We start from the raw sequence: 23,781 nt of genomic DNA on the forward strand, positions 1-23,781 counted from the left end.
TGATCCCAAATATATGATCTTAACTTGGCCAAACGTGAATTTAGGCTAAAAATTTCTGATTCAGAAAATTCAATTTTACTGTCATGTATTTGCTGTATCATAAGCTGTATCAATGCTGACACACCTTTTACTTTAGAATTTAGTAGAGGCACTTCTCAGGAGGAACAATGAATGAAGAGATTAAATAACTGTTACAAAGTTTCAATCTTCTGAAAACACTGCTTTTAAGTTTCTCAGAACTAACCATTTTCGTAAAATGGATTTGCTAAATATAAACTGGACTGTTTTTCTATTTGTGAAAACACATTCCCCAAACACTTTAGAAAACAGTTTAGGCCTTAGATGAACTCTGTTGGTTTCAGGGAATGAGTGTAACAAATGTAAATGGGTAGAATGCCAAATGTAAATCTTGACAATCCAAATTTCCCACATTTCAATTTCATCCTGTTAGTCTGAACTTTTACTGTAATAGAATTTTTTCAATATTGTACCTGCTTATGACTAATCATGCTCACTTTTATAAAAATTTATAGAATAAAAAAGGTAAACACCTGTTGTTCCCTCTAACATAAAATGTTAGAGGGAAACATAAAATGGGTCTGTTAAAATAGCTGTAAATATGAGGAAGAATACAATCTAACCAAGCAGAGGCCTAGATCATACCCTGCAAATCAAATACTCTCTACTTATGCAGGGACTACAGGAAGATCAGTGAAATCTCTTTTCAATGATTCCCACTCAGTAATCACCAAGAAGCAAAGTGTCACCATCAACTGTGGGCTCTCTCAGTATTCCCAGCTCCTACAGCCCAAGTCTTGGCCCAGAGTGGGCTCTGCAACAATACTAAGTGAAATACAAAACAAAGCAAACAAGCCCAGCAACAAGCATCAAGATATAAGAAAACCACTGTAATTATTTTCCCTATGTATATATATTTTTTGAATTTAAAAACAAAACTATTTTAACATTCCAGACAAAGCATTTGGAAACTTTTTCTGTAATTGACTCCCTTGGCCATATAGTCTCTCTTATAACTTCTTGATTATGCCATTGTGGAATGGGTTTCCAATAAAACTTTACAAAAGTAGGAGGCTGGATTTAGCCCACACGGTGCAGTCTGCCAACTCCAGTTCTAGACAACAGTGAGGATACTTTGTTCATCTAATTATAATGAAGAACAAGCTTGTGTGTTTTTCTCAGAATTCTCTCCATATGTTTGCTCTCTAAGAAAAGAATATCACACAGAGGAACATAAGTAGGTCATGACAACAATGGAACTCTGGTAGATTTTAGTTTCCTGAAGATTAAGTAGTAATTAAGCTATGAAATTTCTTTCTCTACACCAGTAAGGTCAAAGATTTGGGTCAAAGAGCCAACAGTTTTAATCCTGGCCCCAATCCCATGTCAACAACATAACCCTGGACTTTATTGCAACCTCTCAATTTTAGTTTGCTTAACTATATAGAATGAGGAAATCTCAGAAAATGGTTAAATACAAGCAGATAAGAAAGCACATTTGGAAATTCTAACTTATGATACTATTATTACTACTATGAATCACCATAATAATTATAGTAGCGAACACATGTGCCAGGTATTGTAATAACTAATTTCTCACCATTCTGTAACGTATGACCTGCCTGCTTCACTGCATATGGGGATGCTGAAACACAGAGGTTTCAAGGTTATGCAAGTAACCAAAGGCAGGCTGGGACATGAACCCAGGAAGTCCGGCTCCAAAGCCCTAAGAAATCACTATATTCTATCACTTCTCACAAAATGAAGATGAAGAGGTTATTATTCTCAGCAGATAATCGCACATCCTAAAAATATACAAAAGTATTCAGAAATCTAGGAAGAGAACAGGGCAGGGCTGATGTTTGCCAAGACAGACTTCCTTTTACACTCAAGTGAAACCTTTCTCACAGAGACCAGGTCATTTTTTTATCACTTCTTTAAAGATAATTTACATACAATTTGTAAAACAAAAAGACACTTATACAGCCAAAATTAAATAAAAAAAACAAAAGACTATATATGGAAGTCCTTTAGTGTTTTTTTACACTAGCATTTTACTCTTATAATGTATCTAAGTTGTTTCTCAAAATGCAGGGAATGCTCTAAATTAAAACTCCACAGTTACAGGATTTGAAGATTCAACTTTGGGGTGGAAATGAAACCTTTAAGCAACTGGTACTATTTATATCTTGTCTGTAGGCAGATTACTAAATTTTCAGGAATTAAATTCTCACCACAAAAAATATTAAAAGAACCTGAAGAGATTTTTCCTTCTGTAGTTGAAGTTACCTTTTCTTTTATACACTATACTTTCTAACCATTAGTTCCCACATCTAGCAGTGCACAGAAGAGAAAGATACCAGGAGCTTAAAAACAAAAAAATACAGTTGACCCTTGAAGAGCATGAGATTTAACTGTGTGGGTCCACTTACACTCGAATTTTCTTCCACCTCTGCCACCCATGATACAGAAAGACCAACCTCTCCTATTCCTCAGACGACTAAATGTGAAAACAAGGATGAAGGAAATGAGCAGCGAAGGAAAACGAGGATGAAGACCTTTATGATGATCCACTTCCACTTAATGAACAGTAAATGTATTTTCTCTTCCTTATGATTTTCTTATTAACACTTTCTTTTCTTTAGCTTACTTTAAGAATACTGAATATAATAAATCTAACCTACAAACTTTGTACTGTTTATGTTATCAGTAAGCTTCCACTCAACAGTAGGCTATTAATAGTTAAGTTTTTGGGAAGTTAAAAATCACAGGTGGATTTTTGACTGTGTGTCGGGGGTCAGAGGGAGGTTTTGGTCCCCCCTAAACCCCTAAACCCTAGGTTGTTCGAGGGTCAAATGTATTGCCTGCTTCCGTCTCAGATGAACTGAAAGCAAGCCCCAGAAGTTTGTATTTTTAAAAGCTCCCATATTACTGGTGCTACCCATGAAAATACTTAAGATACCTAGGAGAAAAAAAAATCACAATATAATACAAAAATAGTAATTTTAGGGGGGAAAAAACCCTCCACTTTTAAGTTAAGGTTACAGATTCTAAGTGCTGAGGAACTCTAAATGAAGAAAGTAGACATCAAAAAGAATTTTCTAAGATTGAAAATTTATTTACAATCTAAACTAATGGCCCAACATTTGAGATTTTGATTCAGATTGCTTTATTTAAAAGGGGAAATCATGTCCAAATTACTTAAGCATGGTTTCTAGCTGAGAAATAGATGTTAAAATTACAGCTGCTCCCGTGAATCATCAAAGGTGCTATATCACTGTGTGTGTATATGTGTTGCGGCAGTAATCCTTTTCCTGATAACATCTATGCTGTGCCAGGAAGATTTTTAGAATATATTAACTGCAGCAATTAAAAATCATCATCAGTTATAAGATAAGCCAACTTTACACGTAACATGCCATAATATTCCTTTAAAAAATCATTACATCCTTAAAATAAACACCAGGGTTCTCATAATTTATAAATCTAGGTTTGAAATTTAGAAATAATCAGCTTCACAAATACATAAAAACTACAGTAGATACGAATTAGCAACCACATTCATAGCTCTTACAAGTTATCCTCTTCTCTTACTAGTTCCCATTTTAGTAGAATGCGAAACACTTTGGTGAATATACAGTTTTAACTACCATTGTCACTGCGGTTTTTTACAAACTTTAAAAAAGCTCTCTCCTGGCTAGGTACGCCTCCCTTCTCTTACTTCTCCCTCGCCTCTTCACCTTCCTAAAAGAACGTGCTCCCTGTTATCCAGTTCTCTGCCTTCTTTCCAAACTGTTTCTCTTAGCAATTTTAGTGACTTCTATGGCTTCAGCTAACACCTCTATGCAAGTTAAGTCTCAATTCAACATCTCTAATCCTAAATCATCTCTTCAGATCTAGACCCAAATTTACTTTTTCTTTCCAGCTTTACTGAGGTCCAATTGACAAATAAACATTGTATCTATTAAAGGTGTACAACAGTGATGTTTTGATATACATATTCAAATGATGACCGAGACCAAGTTAATTAACATATCCATACCTCATAGTTACTTTTCTTAGTGTGTGTCAAAAGAATGCCTTAAGATCTACTCTCTTAGCAAATTTCAAGTATACGTTATTAACTCTTGTCACTACACTGTAAATTAGGTCTCCAGAACTTACTCATCTTATAATTGAAACTGTGTACCCTTTAACAAACATCTCCCCATTCCTCCCCACCCCTAACCCCTGGTAACCACCACTCTACTGTCTGTTTCTATGAGTTCAACTTGCTTAGGTTCCACAGTAAGTGAGGTCATGCAGTGTTTGTCTTTCTGTGTCTGGTTTATTTCACTTAGCACAATGCCCTCCAGGTTCATCCATGTTGTTCCAAATGGCAGGATTTCCTTCTTTTTAAAGGCTAAATCACATTTCATTGTGTGTGTGAACATATACACATTTTCTTTATCCATTCATGTGTTCGACATTCAGGTTGACTCCATACCTTGGCTATTGTGAATAATGCTGCAACAAACATGAGAGTGCAGATATCTCTTCGAGACAGTGATTTCATTTCCTTTGGATATGTACCCAGAAGTGGAATTGCTGGATCATGTGCTAGTTCGTTCTGGTTTTAATTTTTTGAGGAACCTCCATACTGTTTTCCAGAATGGCCGTATCAATTACATTCCCATCAACAACATATAAGGGTTCCCTTTTCTTCTAAACTGTCTCTTCAGCCCTGGACTCATGTTTCAAGTGATCTTCATGTGGACTGCAGTTAACCATGGGTCAGGTGGTGGCCTATAGAGCCTTGGGAGTCTCCAGAAATTGTATGCAATTGCTGCGTGTATGTGCACATGCACATTTTTCTGGAGAGAAGGATCATAATTTTCTTCAGATTCTCAAATGTACGTGTGACTCTAAAGAAAGATAAACTCAGGTAGGTCATATACTACCAGTATACCAGAACCTTTGGCATAAATACTAGTGTTTTGTTTTGTTTTTGAGAAAGAGTTCCGCTCTGTCACCAAGGCTGGAGTGCAGTGGTGCGATCTCGGCTCACTGCAACCTCTGCTTCCCAGGTTCAAGCAATTCTCATGTCTCAGCCTCCCGAGTAGCTGGGATTACAAGCATGTGCCAACACACCTGGCTAATTTTTGTATTTTTAGTAGAGACAGAGTTTCACCATGTCGGCCAGGCTGGTCTTGATCTCCTGGCCTCAAGTGATCTGCCTGCCTCGGCCTCCCAAAGTGCTGGGATTACAGGTGTGAGCCACCACGCCCGGCCAACACTAGTGTATTTTTAAAAGAGAAAACAAAGTCCAGGTTAATGTGTTTATTAAAGGACTTCTATAGTTAACTTTCCCAAGCAGTAGATTTCTGAAGCTTGCTAGCATCTTCTAATGCAATAGTATGACAAACTGCAGCTGCGGATCAACCACTTTTGTAAATAAAGTTTTATGGGAACATAGTCATGCCCATTCATTTACACATTGTCTATGGTTGCTTTTGCAGTTGAGCAGTGAAAAGAACTATATGGCCTGCATGATTGAAATATGTTTACTATCTGGCCCTTTAAGGGAAAGTTTGCGGTTATTTTAGATTTTAAAAATGTCTAAGTTGAGAAAAACAGATCTAATCTTGAATAATCAAAAGAAATACATCTTTTAATTTTATTTGTAAGCAATTTCAGATACTGGTATCAAGCAAACAAAACCCCTGTATTTTTTTTAAAAAATAGGGTGTCTTACCTGCCATTGCTTGGCTGCTGCGGCGAGTGCCTGGAATGATCAGAAGGCTCTGACCGCTGGTCAGGAGATCGTGACCGGCTGCGGCGGGGAGGCCTATCGTGTGATCGACCAGAATGATCTGATGCCAGTGACTGAATTTCTGAAATGTCTGTTAATAAAAGGGTGCTACTTATTTTCCCACAAAAATAATTACAGTCAAGTATAAGGTACTCCAGTAATAATGAAGATAAGCTAGTAAGTAAAATTATATATAAAATGGAAGATTTATGCATTAATTTCACCTGCCAGCAATCATATCAATAGTGGTGAGTTGTCTACAGGAAAAAATGTATATAAAACTTATAGATTTTGAAGGTGTTTGGCTGGTAGAAAATTATCATTTCATTCAAAGATGTTCAATCTCCCTAGTATTTTAAGAAAATAGGTCACTTAGAGGGAACGTTCAAACAGAATCACACTCACCGTCTCTCTCAGAGGCATTAGCAGAGTGGATGCTGTCAGAAAGATCAGGGACATTCAATAGCGTAGCCCGTTCATCTCTTTGAACTACCATTTTTAATTTGCCTTTAGACCTTTCTATCAATGTCTTTGCATCTGTCAATGACATATTTTCTGTCACAGTACCATTTATCTGCAACAGAAAATAAATTACAGCTTGAAAGTAAATAATAAAATACAAATGTTAACTTAGTTTGTTATAAACAGAAATATCCAAACCACTCCTTGCTATGAGAACCAAAATATTCTCTCTACACTTTTCCAAACTGTCAAAGTATTCCACCTTCTTGAGATGATAAAATCTTTACTGTACTGTTGCTGTCAGAAAAACCCATAGTAGCATCCCCTAACTCCTTCTTTGAGGCTGTCACTTTCTATTACTTATAAACAAACGAATAAATAAGCATTTCAATAGTATCTGGAAGCAATTATCAGAACTTTTTAATGTGTAAGAACAGACGTATCTATCTACAAAGTAGTACCGGCCTGTGAATAATTATCTCAGGATGACCCTGTGATACCTAAAGCATTGGTGTCGACATGTAATAATGCATAAAGGGAATTTATATCCCTTTCCCCCAAACACTGATTTTTAATTCTCTTTGGCAAAACTGCTTCAAACAAGAGCACAGACTACATGGTAACTCTAGAACTTGTTTTCTATTTCAGTTCATTAAAAAGTAAGAATATGATTATACCTTCAATACAACATCACCTTCTTGAATATTGCCATCTCTTGCTGCCAAACTATCTTGTGAAATTTCCTTAACAAATATATGGCTTGCCAATCGAAGACCATATTCTGAAATAATGTAAGTAAGTGTTTTTAGTATAACATCCTAAGACACCTAAATAGATTTTACAAGTATACAACTAAACTAATTAACTACTGCATAGAGTTTTCAAGTACAATCAATAACAAGAAATATTTCTTGGCCATCCTGCAAATAAGACATTCCCTCTAATTAGCAAGTCTGCAATGTCTCCGTGAAAGCCAAGGGAAAGTGTATGGTTCAAACGAAGGACTGACAGACCATGTTCCCATATTACTGAAAAGGAGAAAATCCCCAAGAGGACACCATTTCTTTTTGACCAAGCATTGATACACTAGCTCTTCAGAATGCTTAAGGAATACAATTTTCTTTAAGAGACAGGATCTCACTATGTTGCCCAGGCTGGACTCGAATTCCTGGGGCCAAAAAACCCTCCTGCCTCAGGCTCCAGAGTAGCTGGGACTAACAGACATGTGTCACACTATGCCTGGCTAGAGATATAATTCTAAAGAGTAAACTGCTTGAGGTTTGAAAAACTTTGAAAAGATTGACCATTTTATTGATGACTATTATCATGCATATACTACTTCTATTTTTCCCAGCTCCTAGACCAAAAATATTTCTGATCCTATACACCCCATGACACTGGATAGACATACTCAGAGTACTAGCATGTACTAAGCATGAGTGCAAAGGCTTACAACCAGCCAGGCAGATGTGGGCAGGAGTTATAATGCCAGTCCTTTCCTTTAAACAACCAACAAAGTATCCAAGAGTGAGAACATTGACTCCGTCTGTGGGTAAGGAATGTTGGAAGTTGAGGGAATTACTAGCAGAGTCCAGAGAACTGCCCAGGTTCCTGCAACAGCTGCAGAAAAACATATTTTAAGAAAAATAAGAACAATGACTACAACTATCAATATAATGTCAATAGTAAAAGGATTGCCCCTGGTTCTGTGAGGAGAGTCTTACTGCATTAAAAACAAAATCAAAAACCAAGATGGAAAACAGAAAACTGTTTTAACATGGGATAAATTAACAGACCTATTACCTAAGTGTCTAAAAATTACATAAGAGTAGGCTGGGCATGGTGGCTCATGCCTGTAATTCCAGCACTTTGGAAGGCCAAGGCGGGCGGATCACAAGGTCAGGAGTTCGAGACCAGCCTGGCTAGCATGGTAAAACCATCTCTATTAAAAATACAAAAAATTAGCTGGGCGTGGTGGTGCACACCTATAATCCCAGCTACTTGGGAGGCTGAGGGAGGAGAATTGCTTGAACCTGGGAGGCAGAGGTTGCAGTGAACTGAGATTGTGCCACTGCACTCCAAGCCTGAGAGACAGAGTGAGACTCCGTCTCAAAAAAAAAAAAAATTACATCAGAATTACAGTTTAACTTAAGACAAATATACAAAGAGTACTCACAGCCAGAAATAGAATCAGGGTGAAGAAAACGGCCTTTTAGGATATCTGGGCAAGGAATGAGGCAGTCATCCATACGGTCATTACATCACAGAAGGATAGGGTATTGGTTAAAAGACTGTTCTTCAAGATTAAACACTTATAAATGACCATTACACAGATGACCCCAAAATATTTCTTGTATATTAGTTTGTTCGTTCATTCTAAATATTTCTTGGGGTATATATCAACTAGGTACCAGGCATTAGGGAGAAAGCAGCAAATGAGATAGTTCCTGCACTCTGGCAATTTGCAGTCAGTGAAAAAAAGGATGTTAGCATGGTAATCCCAAATGCGGTGAGTTCAGAGGGCAGAAACACAAGGGTTCTTCACCTACTAGGGGGAAGGAGAAGGCCTCCCTGAGGAAGAAATACTAAAGTTAAAACTTTACCTAAGAAAGACCTAAACCTGAAGGGTATGTTTGTGGGGGAGGGGATGCATGGGGTGAGTGACGGCTGAAAAGTTCAAAACAAATGCATCAAAGTAATGAAGAAAAAAACCTGGTGGACCTAATGAAGTCATAAGTCTAGTGTAGCTGAGACTGAGAACTAATGAAGAAAGGGGCAAAAGAGTAAGACAGAAGTGTCACAGAGGATCTATGAAGAAATCTGCAGAATCAACTTAAAGGGATCCAAGAGACAACCTATGAGACCAAATGAGTCTATGTAAGAGATGACAGTGGCTTGGAAAAGGGTGGAGGCAGTGGAGAAAGAGTGGGATGGATAAGAGTGGTATTCATGAGTGAGGACATTCATCATGCATGGGAAAAAAAGAGAAGGCAAGGGTAACTACCATGTCATCTGGGAATGGTCTGAGAAACTGGATCAATAGAAACACATTCAATTGAATACTTCATGAGAAATACAAAGAAAAATTTTAAGAGGGAGATGAGTTTCATTTGAGATGTGCTGTGTTTCAGGGACCTACAGGAACATCTAAGTGAATATGCCTAACAGTTGGAACACAAGAGTGTAAAGATTTGGGCTGGAGAAAGAGGTTCTGCCATCATCAGCAGTGACTGGAAGCAGGGGAGCAGATGAGATTGCTTAAATTAATTGTTATTCAACCTGAGGAAAAGAAAAAAAAAGTTACCTTAAGTGGAAAAAAAGATTCTAGGAGAGAAACTGACAGAACGTTATAAAGGGCAGGGTGAGGAGAATGAGCTTGCAAAAGATACAGAAAGGTGGGGGGAAAAACAGAAAGATACAGTACTACCAAAGAAGACATTATTTTTGAAAATAAGGAGTGGTTAACCATGTGAAATGATACTGAAAAGGCAAGCAAGCTAGAGACTGAAAAACTTCCACTAGATTTAGTGTGAACATTTTTGGGGGCAGAGCGGAAAAGATACCAGACCAGAGAGGATTGAGGGGTAAGTAGTGAAGTAAAAACAGCAAATGTTGACAACTTCACTGAGACTTCACTGAATGGGGGTATGGAATACCACCTAGGAGATACGCCAAGTGGTAAAGCAGATCAAAGTAAGTCTTGATAATATTCCGACTGTAACACCCTTTATATCAAAATGATCAGTCATGCATGCCCACAGGAGGAGCAAGCCACAGTCAGATCCATTTTTTATCAAATTTAATGAGGCATGAGGGAAAGCAGCTGAGTTTCAGTTTCAAAAACTTCAAAGAAGTACTGCATTATGGAGAAATGCCCTATAAGGGGTTCCTTTCCTTAAATTCCTCCATTTAAAAAAAACAGTCTGGAGTGAGGGGGAAGAAGTCCCAGCGGGGCACAGTGGCTTCCCGCCTATAATCCCAGCACTGTGGGAGGCGGAGACAGGTGAATTGCTTGAGCTTACCAATTTGAGAACAGCTTGGGCAACACGGCAAAAACCCTGTCTCTACCCAAAATAAAAAAATTAGCTGGACATGGTGGCATGTACTTGTACTTCCAGCTACCAGGGAGGCTGAAGTGGGAGGACTGCTTGAGCCTGGGAAGCAGAGGTTGCAGGGAGCTGAGACTGTGCCACTGCACTCCAGCCTGGGTGACAGAGCCAGACCTTGTAACAACAACAAAAACAACAACAACAACACTCCCAAGATTTCTCTCCATGATTACACTACTAACAGTTAAGAAAAACACTGAATTTCCATTTGGTGATGGTGTGACATTTCTTGTTAGCATAATTTGTACCTGGCTATTCTCATCACAACAAATCCAAAAGCCAAGCCCCGGACAATTCACTTGAAGCGTTATCTGTTCCAATAGAAAAAATGAACAGTCCCTGAAGCCTGCCATAACAGGATTTGACTTACAGTGATAGAACACAAACACGAAGACAACAAAGCAAAGACATGAAGAGACAGCAACTGTACTTCTCATTAAAATTAGTTTTAAATTTTCATGTGAAAATAACAGCAAGAGTTGGCAGAGAATACCTTCATTTTTCCGGGATTTCACCAGTGTGACTTTAGTAGGTTTAGCGGGCTGGCTGGAAGCCACTGACCGCCTGTCTGACCGCGGGGACAAGCTCCTCTCTCTACTTGCACTTCTATCCCTCGGCCAAATCTTCTCACTCCTTCTGTTAACCACACCACTCCGGCCACTTCTTGGATCATGTATTTCCTCATCATAACTATCTTCTTCATTATCAGATACTGGTTCAGGATCAGGACGACTTACTGGTATTTGAACTTTCTTCTTCCTTCTAATTGTCTGCAAGTTAAAAAGGTTAAAAAATAAGTTGACTGATTTTCATATAAGTACGTTCAGTTCCAAAGAGAAAGGAATATTACACTTCTCATCCCATATTAACTATGAACCAGCAAGAAACAATACACAAACAACTACAACAAATTTCTAAGGAATACATTTCCATAAAGGCTGTGTTTTCTGTTCTCCTGATAAACAGATCTGGTTAAGCACAAATAAGAACGAGTGGGCCTAAAAACCTCTATTTACTTCACACAGAAAGATCTTCCTGGTGTAATAATCACAAGCTTACAGGGAAACTAACAACTGTTGGTGGTTTGAATAAAAAGGACAGCACTGTACTCTAATGCCATCAAATATACTCTAGGTGCTACCAAAACCACAGCAAACTTCCAAGCCCAACTTGCTTCCTTAAAAATTTTAGAATGCATCAATATCAAAGCCCACAATTGCCCCAGACGTCTAAGAGATAATTTATTCTATAGCCGCACTAACATTCAATAATATGTTGGAGCTAATTAACTCAGCCGTACTTCACCAACACAAACTGCTTTCAGTCTCTGGATCTCTTCAATTTGTACTCCCAGTCTAGGTGCAAATTCTTCCCTCTGGTGTTCTTTTCTCAATGATTCTGGTAACTGGCTCTGTATTGCCTGTCCACTTATTTCCTTCATTCTCTGCAAGCTGACGATCTACATGTATTACACCTGCTGACTGAATGGCCCTGTAATCTGTGGACTACACTTTGCCTTCTCACAATAGTATACACTTGACCTCACTGTAGTTCTACAGGATCTCCTTGTGTATCATCACTCCTTGTCTTCTATGTCGGACACCTTGAGCTACTGAAACTTTTCACTATCTTATTTCCAATTCCTTCATCTTCTCTTATTCTCAGTTCATCAGTTCCATCCTGGTTTCACTCGCATTCCCCCCAAGTTTGCATGAGACATCCTGTTGCCATATTTAAATGACTTTTTCTTGACCCCTCAATCATCTGCCCTGACAAACTCCAGTCCTATTATTACCTTCACTTCCACACTTTGCTGATGAGGCCCTCTGTAAATTCATTTTACAGAAGTCTTGCTCTTGTTCAGCAATCCTTTCATTTACATATTGTTGCCTCTCTGTGGAATTTGCTAATGTAGGTATTCTACAACCATTCTTCAAGATCCCAGCCACTCAGCCTGCTTTAAGATCAGTGCCATTTTACTCCCCCCTCCCCTCCTAAATTTTTTCAGTGTCTCATTTATTTGGTCCTCCTTCCTTCTGGTCTCAAAGACCAAGGCAATCTTCTCCCTGGATGAATGAAACCCTTGTATTTGAGCTCTCATTCTCATCCCTACCTACCTCTAAGACTTTTTTCTTCATCAATTACCATACTCCAGGTTACCTGAAACTTCAATCTCTTTATTTACCTAAAATCTGTCCTCTACCTACTGAGCTCCCCCAATTAATCTTCTATTTCTCTGTCTTGCTATTCACCTGCATGTTATCATCTTTTCTCTCTTCTCTATGTGCCTAAACTTCTTCAAAGGGCTGCTCTACACTTAATACTACTGCTTCCTATGACTACTACTATTATTATCAGATACTGGCTCAGGATCAGGATGAGGGCCTGAGCAGAGGGCCATTCTGAGGAAACAACGCTGAAGCTCAAGGATGAGAAACAGCAGAGGCCAGCATGTGAAAAGGAGGACAGCCAATGCCCTGTTATGAACTGAAAGAGAAAGGCTGCCCTTCTCCTATTGGAGCAACCCACAGCTGAAGTCCTTATAGGGTAATATTTTCTGTAAAGCATTCCTAATGCTAGCTGCCTGCTTTTACATCTCACTTCTACTTAATTTCCAACATATTATATTGGAAGCAATACCTGGTATTAGTATTTTAATCTTCAGTTCCTCCATAGTAATAAACAAAAACAAAGTTGAGCAGATAAGCACTCAAGGCTTTCCCTATCATTCCTGTAAGAGTGCGCCACCTCTTTGGGATCCTACTGTACCTGACCTATCAACCTGAGATGACGTGCATTATATGGTTATCAGTATGTATACCTATCCAGCCCACTAAGATTTGAGTTTTTTGAGAAGTTCCTTACCATGCATTTAACTGTACATATAATGCAATGCTTGCATCTAGTAGGTGCTTAATTTATTGAAAGGTAACCAGTCCTATTGTGATTCTCTACTTATGAATCAACAGTTATAAACATGAATAATAATTAGTAGGTGTGACAACTATGCTCGATTTTAACACTATGAAAAATTTGGAATCAAAATTTTTAGGAAAAAAAATGCCTACTTCAAAATAGTTTAGCTTAACTAAGTCTCAAAGGTAAAATAAAACAAAATGATGCCATGTAAGTACTAGAAAAAAATACAACAGAGAGGCTTTTGCAATTAAAAGGCTTTTGGAAGCATGACACCAAGGCAGAACCAATAAAATGAAAGTCTGACAGACATGGCAAAATAAAAATGAAAACATTTCAATGTTGTAATAAAATGATACAAACCAACAAACACAAACAACTTACAAGCATTCACAAAAGCAAAGAGGATAACAACACATGAGGTATGTATGACAAAAGGCTAATAATCTGACTACAGAAAACACTCTAGTATGACCATCACCACCATATAAATGCAAAGGACATGAACAGGTAAATGAAAAAACAAATGGGTAGTAAATACACCATGAGAGGATCAAATCCACTTGTGATTTAAAATGTTTCATTTGAAACACTTGTTTATAGCTTATCAGTTTGGCAAAGATTTAAGACCTGTTGAAAACTGAACTCTCAATAGCCTATTGATTTTCTGAAGGACAAACTGGCAATACATACATCAAAAGTCATTCAGGCCCTTTGACTCTGAAAAGCCACTCCTAGAAAATTATTCTAAACATTAACTAAACAAGTAGGTAGTAATATGATGATTTTTGCAGCTGAATTTTAAAAAAATACTTGCGGACTGGACACTGAAATGCCTGTGAATGAGTGGGTTGGATAAATATATATGCATAGTGAAATGCTGCATGGCCATGTGGATACCTACACAGTCATGCACCATGTAAAACAACAGACAACACGTACTGCAGGGGCCCCATAATATCACAATGGAGCTGAAAATCTCCTATCACCTAGGGACGCCACAGGGTCATAATGTCGTGGGTGCACTGCAGTACTTATGTTGGTGGTGATGCTGGTGTAAACAAAGCTACTATGCTGCCAGTGGAATAGAAGTGTAGCAGATACAATATGTACAGAATATAATACTTGATAATGACTATGTTACTGGTTTATGTATTTACTATGCTAAACTTTTTATCATTACTGCAGAGTGTACTCCCTCTACTTATTTTTTTTCTACATGTTAACTGAGAAAACAGCCTCAGGTAGGTCCTTCAGGAGGTGTTCCACAAGAAGGCATTATTGTCACAGGAGATGATGGCTCCATGTGTGTTACTGCCCCTGAAGACCTCCCACTAGGACAAACTGTGGAGGTGGAAGACAGTGACACTGATGACCCTGATCCTGGGTAGCCCTAGGCTAATGTGTGTGCTTGTGTCTTAGTTTTTACTAAAAAAGTTTAAAAAGTGAAAAATAAAAAATTTTAGGCTAGGTGCAGTGCCTCCTACCCGTAATCCCAGAACTTTGGGAGGCGGAGGCAGGCAGATCACTTGAGGCCCGGAGTTCAATACCAGCCTGGCTAACATGGCAAAACCCAGTCTCTACTAAAAATACAAACTACGGGCTTGGTAGTGGTCGTCTGTAATCCCAAGGCTGAAGCACGAGAATCACCTGAACCAGGGAGGCGGAGGTTGCGGTGAGCCAAGATCACGCTACTGCACTCTAGCCTGGGTGACAGAGCGAAACCGTGTCTTAAAAAAACACAGCCTGTAATCCAAGCACTTTGGGAGGCCAAGGCAGGGCGGATCACGAGACAGCCTCCATCAGGAGATCGAGACCATCCTGGCTAACATGGTGAAACCCTGTCTCCACTAAAAATACAAAAAAATTAGCTCTGGTGGCGGGTGCCTGTAGTCCCAGCTACTCGGGACGTTGAGCTTGCAGTGAGCCAAGATCGCGCCACTGCACTCCAGCCTGGGCGACAGAGTGAGACTCTGTCTCAAAAAAAACAAAACAAAAACAAAAACAAAAAGAACCCAAAAAATTTTAAATATTTTTGTACAGCTGTACAATGTGTTTGTTATTACGAGAGTCAAAAAGTTAGAAAGTTTATAGGTTAAAAAAGTTTCAGTAAGCTAAGGTTTATTATTGAAGAAAGAAGACTTAAATAAATTTTATAAATTTATAAAATATTAAATACATTAAAAATATTAAAACGTTAAAAATTTAGTGCAGCCTAAATGTACAGTGTTTACAAAGTCTACAGTAGTGTACAGTAATGTCCTAAGATGTCACATTCACTCACCACTCACTCGCTGACTCACTCAGAGCAACTTCCAGTCCTGCAAGCTCCATTCATAGTAAGTGCACTAAACAGGCATATAATTTTTTTATCCATTATATATTTTTACTGTACTTTTTCCATGTTTAGACATACACATACTTACCACTGTTTTACAGCTGCCTACAGTATCCAGAACAGTAACATAATATATCTATTATGAGAAGTGAATTATCAGGCAATTCTGTCTTTGTGTGAACATCACAGAACGTTATCTTCCCAAACCCAGATGGTATAGCCTACTACACATCTAGGCTACTTGGCATAGCCTATTGCTCCTCGGTTACAAGCCTGTACAGCATGTTACTGAACTGAATACTGTAAGCGACTGTAACACAATGGTAACTACGTGTGTATCTAAACACGGTAAAGGTAAATACGGTACTATAATCTTATGGAACCACTGTCAGATATGTGGTCTGTTGTTGACCAAAACATTGTCATGCAGCATGTGACTGTAGAGGAGGAAAAGAGGAGGAAACATTAAGCCAAAAAGAGGTAACTATTTGGCCGGGCGCGGTGGCTCACGCTTGTAATCCCAGCACTTTGGGAGGCCAAGGCAGGCAGATCACGAGGTCAGGAGATCGAGACCATCCTGGCTAACACGGTGAAACCCCATCTCTACTAAAAATACAAAAAATTAGCCGGGCGTGGTGTCAAGTGCCTGTAGTCCCAGCTACTCAGGAGGCTGAGGCAGGAGAATGGTGTGAACCCAGGAGGCGGAGCTTGCAGTGAGCCGAGACCGTACCACTGCACTCCAGCTTGGGCGACAGAGCGAGACTCCGTCTCAAAAAAAAAAGGTAACTATTTAACTGTCCCCTTTCCTTTTTCAATTGAAAAAAATCCTGGTAGCTAAACTGAGAAAATACACGTACCAGTGACAAACCACACCAGTGTTAGAAGAAACACTCAAGTGTAAACAAATAACTTTGGAACTATTGTTTCAGTTTTCCTTAAATGGGAAGGATAAATTCAAATACCAGAAATGTATCAACAATAAAGTTGGGGTACCTTTACTAAATTACAGAGAAAAGATACTTACAATTTTTGCATTTTTCCCACTTTTCCTTAGTTGCTGAACAGCAAAAGCATGTTCAACATTATCCATTGAAACTCCGTTAACCATTGCAACTCGGTCATTTTCCCTAAGGGGAAAAGGGCACAAAATAATATGTTAGAGAAAAACATTCTGGTAAGTTTATGATGATATTTCCAAGATAGGTACTTCTAAAATGTAATCTAATTATGAGCCAATTAATTAATTTCTCTTCAGATCAATGATAAAATAATGTCAACTGACTTACTTTCAGATTTCTCCGCAGAATGTTTAACAAGTAACTAACCACAGGTCCTTAATTTTTTTAAATCATTAACAAAGTATTTCCCCAAAAGACTGAACAGATATCACATACACGAAATGATTCTTGGTAGTACAGTTACAGGGCATTAAATGATACTAAGTCATACAGCTGGAAAACGTACTCCCTTTTAAGTTTTTCATCTTTTAATTCTCTTTTAATTCTTCTAATTATAGTGCCATTATTTTGCTAGTGTATTTTGTGTTTCTCTTTCTCTTACTAATCTTCATAGGGAATAAAAAGGGTGCAAGACTTGGGGAGGAGGCTTCTGAAGGCTAGATTCTACCCAAAAGGAGTTATACATTTTCTTTTTCACTATTTTTACAGTTACACATTATATTTAAAGTGAGTGATACTAGCTTTCCAATTTTCATAGGGATAAAGCTTCCTTTATTTTCTTTGGAGACAGGGTCTCGCTCTGTCACTCGGGCTGGAGTACAGTGGTGCAATCATGGCTCATTGCAGCCTCAGATTCTTAAGTTCAAGGGATTCTCCTGCCTCAGCCTCCCAAGTAGCTGGGACTGCAGGCACAAGCCACCATGCCCAGCTGATTTTTAAACTTCTTTTGTAGAGATGGGGATCTCACTGCATTGCCCAGGCTGGTCTCAAACTCTTGGTCTCAAGTGATCCCCCTGCCTCAGCCTCCCAAAGTGCTAGGATTACAGGAGTGAGCCACCACACCTAGCCAGTTTCCCTCTTAAGTAAATATATGTTAATTTAAGGAAAAATATATGAAGCATGGCACAGGTGGAGTGTGAATATGACAAAATCACTAAGACAGTGTAAGACAGTAGGCCAGTGCCTGAGGAGAGGAACACTGCTTGTTGCACAGTGCCCATGATAAGCAGCACTCTTACTGTAGCTGTCCTTCAGCTGGTCCTCCTTTCAGCACATCTGAAATCACTATTGACGTTTCCCCACTCTGAAAATGAGGATTATCTCGTCCACCAGATATTGCAATTCCAAATCCAAATCCAGGAGCCTAAAGTAAAAATTACAGTAAAATATTGCTATTAAGGAAAAAAGTAATTGTTATATCATACTCTACAATCTAGAGAAGCCAAAATATAAAAATTACAATCTTAATATATCTGTGATCCATAAACACTCACCTGCATGGTTACCTATTAGAATTATCCTTGTACAAGAATGCATGCTCTAATAACTACTGGACATAACAGAATATTAAAAATCGCCAACTATATACATGTTCTTTAAAAACCAAAAGACAATTAAAAATTATTAATACTGAGATCCTGACTTTATTTTTGATCAGAAGAGGTCCTGAGGAGACTGGCAGAGCCCAGTGTGATCATCAGTCATCCTGGCAACTGATTTAGAAGATGACAGACTTATCCAGCATACACACCCTTTGTCATTTTACATAAATATCAATTGCTTTGAAAATCAAGTATTAGTTATTTCAGCTTCTTTCAACAACTTCTGCCAACTCCTAAAAATCTCTGTAGAATATAATGCCTTGTGCACACTATACAATAGAAGGTGTACATTAGCCATATTGAACTAACATTGTAAAATTACCTTTTTAAAAAACTAAATTATAATAAGCTACGCACTTCTGAAAGAGCCAAGAATCTTTACCACAATGACTCAGGACAGACCGGTATAGAAAAAATTCAAAATATTTTCCAGGTTGTTAAAAAATTACCTAATCTCAAAGAAATCACTATTCCCTAGAAAGGATATGAAGTACTTAAGAGTAGTTTAAAGAGACAATATACATTTTCTTAAGGCTACAGAATCATTAAGCCAGAAATGTATGTTTTTGTATAAAACTGTACAATTCAAACTGCCTGAGGACAAAGGTAACAACTTCCTCCCTCAGCTTTCCAGTCCGCAACAGAGGAGACTATTTTCACCATGAATAGTGCATACATCACCTTTCCTCCCATCCCAATGCCTATAGAAGCAGCAAAAGAAAAAAAAATCTTCTTAAAAATGAATAAATACCAACTATTCCAAGTGTCCATCAACTGATGAATGGATAAAACGTGATATATATCCATACAATGAAACATTGTGCGTAAAAAGGAATGAAGTACTCATACATAGTATAACATGAATCAACCTTGAAAACATCATGCTAAGGTGAAGAAACCAGTCACAAAGGTTAATAGATTCTATTATTCCGTTTATATAAAATGCTCAGAAAGGCAAATCTATAAAGACAAAAACCTGAATGGTGGTTGTCTAGGGCTACAGGGATTGGAGGGGGTGATAGTTCAATGGGAGGTGTTTTTTTTTTCCCCAGTAATGAAAATGTTTTAAAATGGACTCTGGTGATGGTCACACAACTCGGAACACGCTAAAAACCAATGAACTGCATACTTTGTTTGGTATGTGAATTATATGGCAATAAAGCGAACACAAAAAAGTTAATATGAAAAAAGAAAATAATAAAACAGGGAAATTTCTGAGTAACTGAAGATAATGGCAACCATCTGAATCTGTTTCTCTATATATTCTCCCAAAATTTAATAGAACAAAAATAGACCAACTATCCCTTATCCTTGGTTTCATGTTCTTTGCTTTCAGTTACTTCAGGTCAACTGCAGTCTGAAAATTTTAAACGGAAAACTTCAGAAATAAACAATTGGTAAGACTTAAATTGCACACCGTTATGAGTAGTGTGATGAAATATTTTGCCATCCTGCTACATCCCATCTAAGATGTGAATCATCCCTTTGTCCAGTGTCTCCACGCCATAGGGGCTCCCCACCCATTAGTTACTCAGTAGCTGTCACAGTTATGAGATCAACTGTGGAGAGGTAACACAATGCTTGTGTTCAAGTCACCCTTATTTTACTTAATCATGACCCCAAAGTACAGTAGTAGTGATGCTGGCAATTCGGTATACCAAAGAAAATCTGTAGTGTTTCCTTCAAGAGAGAAGGCGAAAGTCCTCCACTTAATACAGAAAAAAAAAAAAAAACATATGCTGAGGTTACTAAGATCTACAGGGAGAAGGAATCTTCTATTAGTGAAATTGTGAAGGAAAACGAAATTTGTGCTGGTTTTGCTGTCACACCTAAAATTGCAAGGGTTTCGCCACAGTGCATGGTAAGTGCTTATTTAAGATGGAAAAGGCATTAAACTTGTGAGTGGAAGACAGGCACAGAAATGTGCTCCAATTAACAGCAAAACTGGGTTTGATACTATCCAAGAATTCGGGCATCCACTGGGGGAACATATACCCCATGGCTCAGAGGGGACTACTGTACACAAAACCATACACTCATCATAATTCAAAGACAATATCCAAATTTCAAATTAAAAGCAGGACTAAAACTTCAAAAATAAACAATTAGAGACAAATGACTGTTAGTACGGCATTAGAAAACATAAGAGACTACAGAACAAATTCAAATAAATTTGAAAACCTAAAGGAAACATAATTCCTGAGGAAATATAGATGGCCAAAATTGACCCTATTATAAATAAAAAGCTTAAACGGCCCAATTTCTGGAGAAAAAAGCAGCAAAATTTATGAGAGAATTATCCCACAAAAAGGCACCAGGCGCAAATGATTTCCCAGAGAAATTGTGCCAAAACATGCAATATCCAGACAGCCTCAATACAATACATTGTTTCAGAACACTGATATCAAGGAAAGCTTCTAAATTCTTTTTATGAAGCAAGTATAATACTGACACTGAAAGCTGATGACTGTCCATGATAATGACTAACCCCCCAATATTACAGCTCAACATAATTTATCTGTATCAGTGCAAAATACAAAATAAAAATAAGCAAACAAAGGCCAACACTACATAAATATTCCATGAAAAAGGGATTAATTCCAGGAATGCAGGATTAGTAGGAAATCCACTGGCATAATATATCCTATTAATAAATCTAGAGAAAAAAATTATATGATTATCTCCAAGATCCTGAAAAAGCCTTTGACAAAATTTGACTTTCACCGCTGAAGAGAAAACAAAGTTTGTGAAAATGCACTGTAACAAACCCTGTAATTATGTTGCTTTTTGTTAAAGTACACAAAGAAAATCCAGCTTTTCATACACAGATACAGTCATTGAAAAAGAAGAGTTATTTTAGTAGCCTTTTTAGGTAATTATGAAAATTCATGTTTGACTTTATGCCAAAAACTTAATAAATGATAGTTTCCTAAAGGAGAGTAACAATGTACAGTTTGAAACCATCTCATTCAACTGTCTGTACTGTTGCATGAATTATCTGTTGGCCTATTTTACACTCTGAATGAGTATTTTATCCATGTATAATTTTACTATAGCATGCCTTACTCTTTCGGAAAATACTGGTTCCCTGAGGTAGGTAAATCTTCCAAATGATGCCACATTTCACCACACAGTGTATTTTAAAATCATGTGTTAATATCACTATCAAGGTTATCAAAAGAGTCTTTAAGTACTGAAAAGCTACTGAGCTTATGGTGGCAGATAAAAATTTCTCAAATTTTAAATTTTGTTTTAAAAATCAGTTTTCAATGTTAGCAACAAATACTATCAAGAATTGTTCTCCTTGAAGCAAGGTACTCATTCATTTTGGAGAAATATGTTTGTCAAATATTCAAGTTTGGATAACCATACATTCCTTCAAGTAAACAATTGTTCAAGTAAAAGTGATGCCTGCCTTCCACCCCCCCACTCAATACACGGCTGCAATTCAAATAATCACACAAGTACTTTAGTACAAGGCAGAAGTACTTTAGGCACACTTCCTGTTTGCATACCTAGACTACTGAAAACGTGTGTATTCAAGGGTTGGAAAGTAACAAGACACAGTTCTTACTGTTTCAAGTCATTCTTAAATAAAACTGAAATTGTTCTTTTAATCTACGAGTGTGTGACAATGACTATTATACGGTTTGGTGCCCCTGCCTTGATTTGGGCTACAAAGCCCACAGTTTTAACCACCATTGTTTCTGAACCTTCAGTCAAATAATAACACAGCGAAGAAGATAAGAAATACCTTCATATTGAATAAAAAGAGTTTTGCCCTTGAACCTAAAAAGGTTTCAGGGACCTTTAGGAGTCCACAGACCATACTTTGAAAATGTCGATATTAAGAACTACTTAAACATGAAGGGAGAAAAAAAAAAAAAAAAACAAAATAAAACAATGAAACAATTTACAAAAGATATATGAGATGTTAAAACCCACAGATAAATGCAAATTAAAACCAAAGAACACCAAGAACAGAAACATTAAAGTATAACATATTTCAGAAAAGGGAGGCTATAGCAAACAGTCTACTACTGATGGGCACACAAATTGCTACAACTTTCAGGAGAGGAATTTGGCAGTAACCTAACAAAACTACAAATGTACTATCTTTTGACAGAGCAAACTAACTTCTAGAAAGTACCCTAAAGATACACATACCTCTCTCACAACACAAAGGTAACAAACGCACAAGGTTATTCATTGCAGACTGTTTGTAATTGCAAAATGCTGGGAAAACACCTAAACACCCCAGCCTTAGTAAAGGATTATCCTTTCCCTTTTATTCTCCTTCAAAGAAGTTGGGGCTAATCTTTGTAATTTAGTAATCTGAAAAATTACTCTATGTAATTTTATAGTATGAACTTACATCTTGTTTGGTAGTTCTTTTATTTTCCTCTTTTATTTAAAAGTTAAAAACATAAAAAGATTTTAAAAAACCAAAAACATTAGGAACTTTCAATAAGCAAGGCAGGGATGCGAGCATACATTTTAAAAAATTACTTGTGAGCAAGTAAATGCAGTTCCGGCACCTAGTAGGGCGGGTAATCCTGCTACATCAGTGCTTACCACAGTTCACTTCATGACTATCCAGGAGGCCTGCGACTTCTTACCCAGGCTGCAGGTAAGAATCACTTGGGAACAATTTCAAAACTGCTTGCTGATGCATGATCCTCAATCTATAACAATTAAGTAAAAATGGAGAAGAGGAGTTGGTGGACTTAAAAAAAAAAAAAAAAAGTAGCCCCCAGGTGATTCTAATGAGCAGCCAGGAACGAGAGCTGCAGCTTTCAATGTTTTCTGAATATAAGATCAGTTCATTAAAAATTTCAAAAGGTTCAACTTTTCCCCACTTTCCCTTCCCTCTACCTTCATAATTGTCTTATTTGGCCCTTTCAACACATTTCTCACCTCCACTGCACTACAAGTGTTGGCAGTGCTGTCCCTCTAACACAAAGACCCTAAGCCAATAGATCCTTGCCCCTAAGTCCAAATTCCTTAGCATGCAGTGCCTTTGAATACAACTCCAAACTTGCTTCCCAGCACCCCAGTCTTTGCTCTAAACCCACCTAAATACTGATTCCTGCTTAGGCAGATCATGCAATATCAAACTATAGCTTAACATCTCCTCTCTGCCTAGGATTTCCTTACTACCTTATCAATCTTGGAAGCTTCAGCTCATCTTTCAAAACCCAGGTTCCATGTCACCTCATTCATAAAACTACCCTTGGCTTTCACAGAAGTGGTCCATCCTGTACATGTGCTGGGGCACATGTACACACTTGTGCTACTTAACACACAGCACAAGTAGCCTCGGTTAGCAAGGCCCTATTTGGGAGGAAGTCACATATTTAAAATCGAAGGCTAACCTGATTAAGCCCGCCAAACTTAACCTGCCTTTTTCATCGCTTACTTCTAGTTGATCTATTTTAAACTCCCCACTAGCAAGTCACATAGCAAATCTCCCACGAACTTCCTTACAGATAACTTCCGAATGTGGGTCACTACAGTAACGGTTGCTTAAAGTTATTTCCAGGAACCAGTTGGCAGCTCTTGTCCACTTCAAGCTGATTAAGACCAC

General features: G+C 37.9%; 1 protein-coding gene across 14 annotated transcripts in view; it reads right to left on the reverse strand.

The window, feature by feature from the left end:
• TJP1 (tight junction protein 1) overlaps window positions 1-23,781 on the reverse strand; it is a 268,094-nt gene that overhangs the window by 55,316 nt on the left and 188,997 nt on the right. For all 14 annotated transcript variants that reach the window (XM_034938367.3, XM_034938366.3, XM_034938372.3 and 11 more), the window contains 6 exons: window positions 17,832-17,956; window positions 16,659-16,761; window positions 10,874-11,150; window positions 6,949-7,052; window positions 6,215-6,383; window positions 5,753-5,900 (listed from right to left, as the gene is read on the reverse strand). In XM_034938367.3, the coding sequence (XP_034794258.1) occupies window positions 5,753-5,900; window positions 6,215-6,383; window positions 6,949-7,052; window positions 10,874-11,150; window positions 16,659-16,761; window positions 17,832-17,956 (926 nt within the window). The remainder of the gene's footprint in view (window positions 1-5,752; window positions 5,901-6,214; window positions 6,384-6,948; window positions 7,053-10,873; window positions 11,151-16,658; window positions 16,762-17,831; window positions 17,957-23,781) is intronic.

The sequence above is a fragment of the Pan paniscus genome, chromosome 16, assembly GCF_029289425.2.
Source record: "Pan paniscus chromosome 16, NHGRI_mPanPan1-v2.0_pri, whole genome shotgun sequence".
Taxonomy (NCBI): domain Eukaryota; kingdom Metazoa; phylum Chordata; class Mammalia; order Primates; family Hominidae; genus Pan; species Pan paniscus.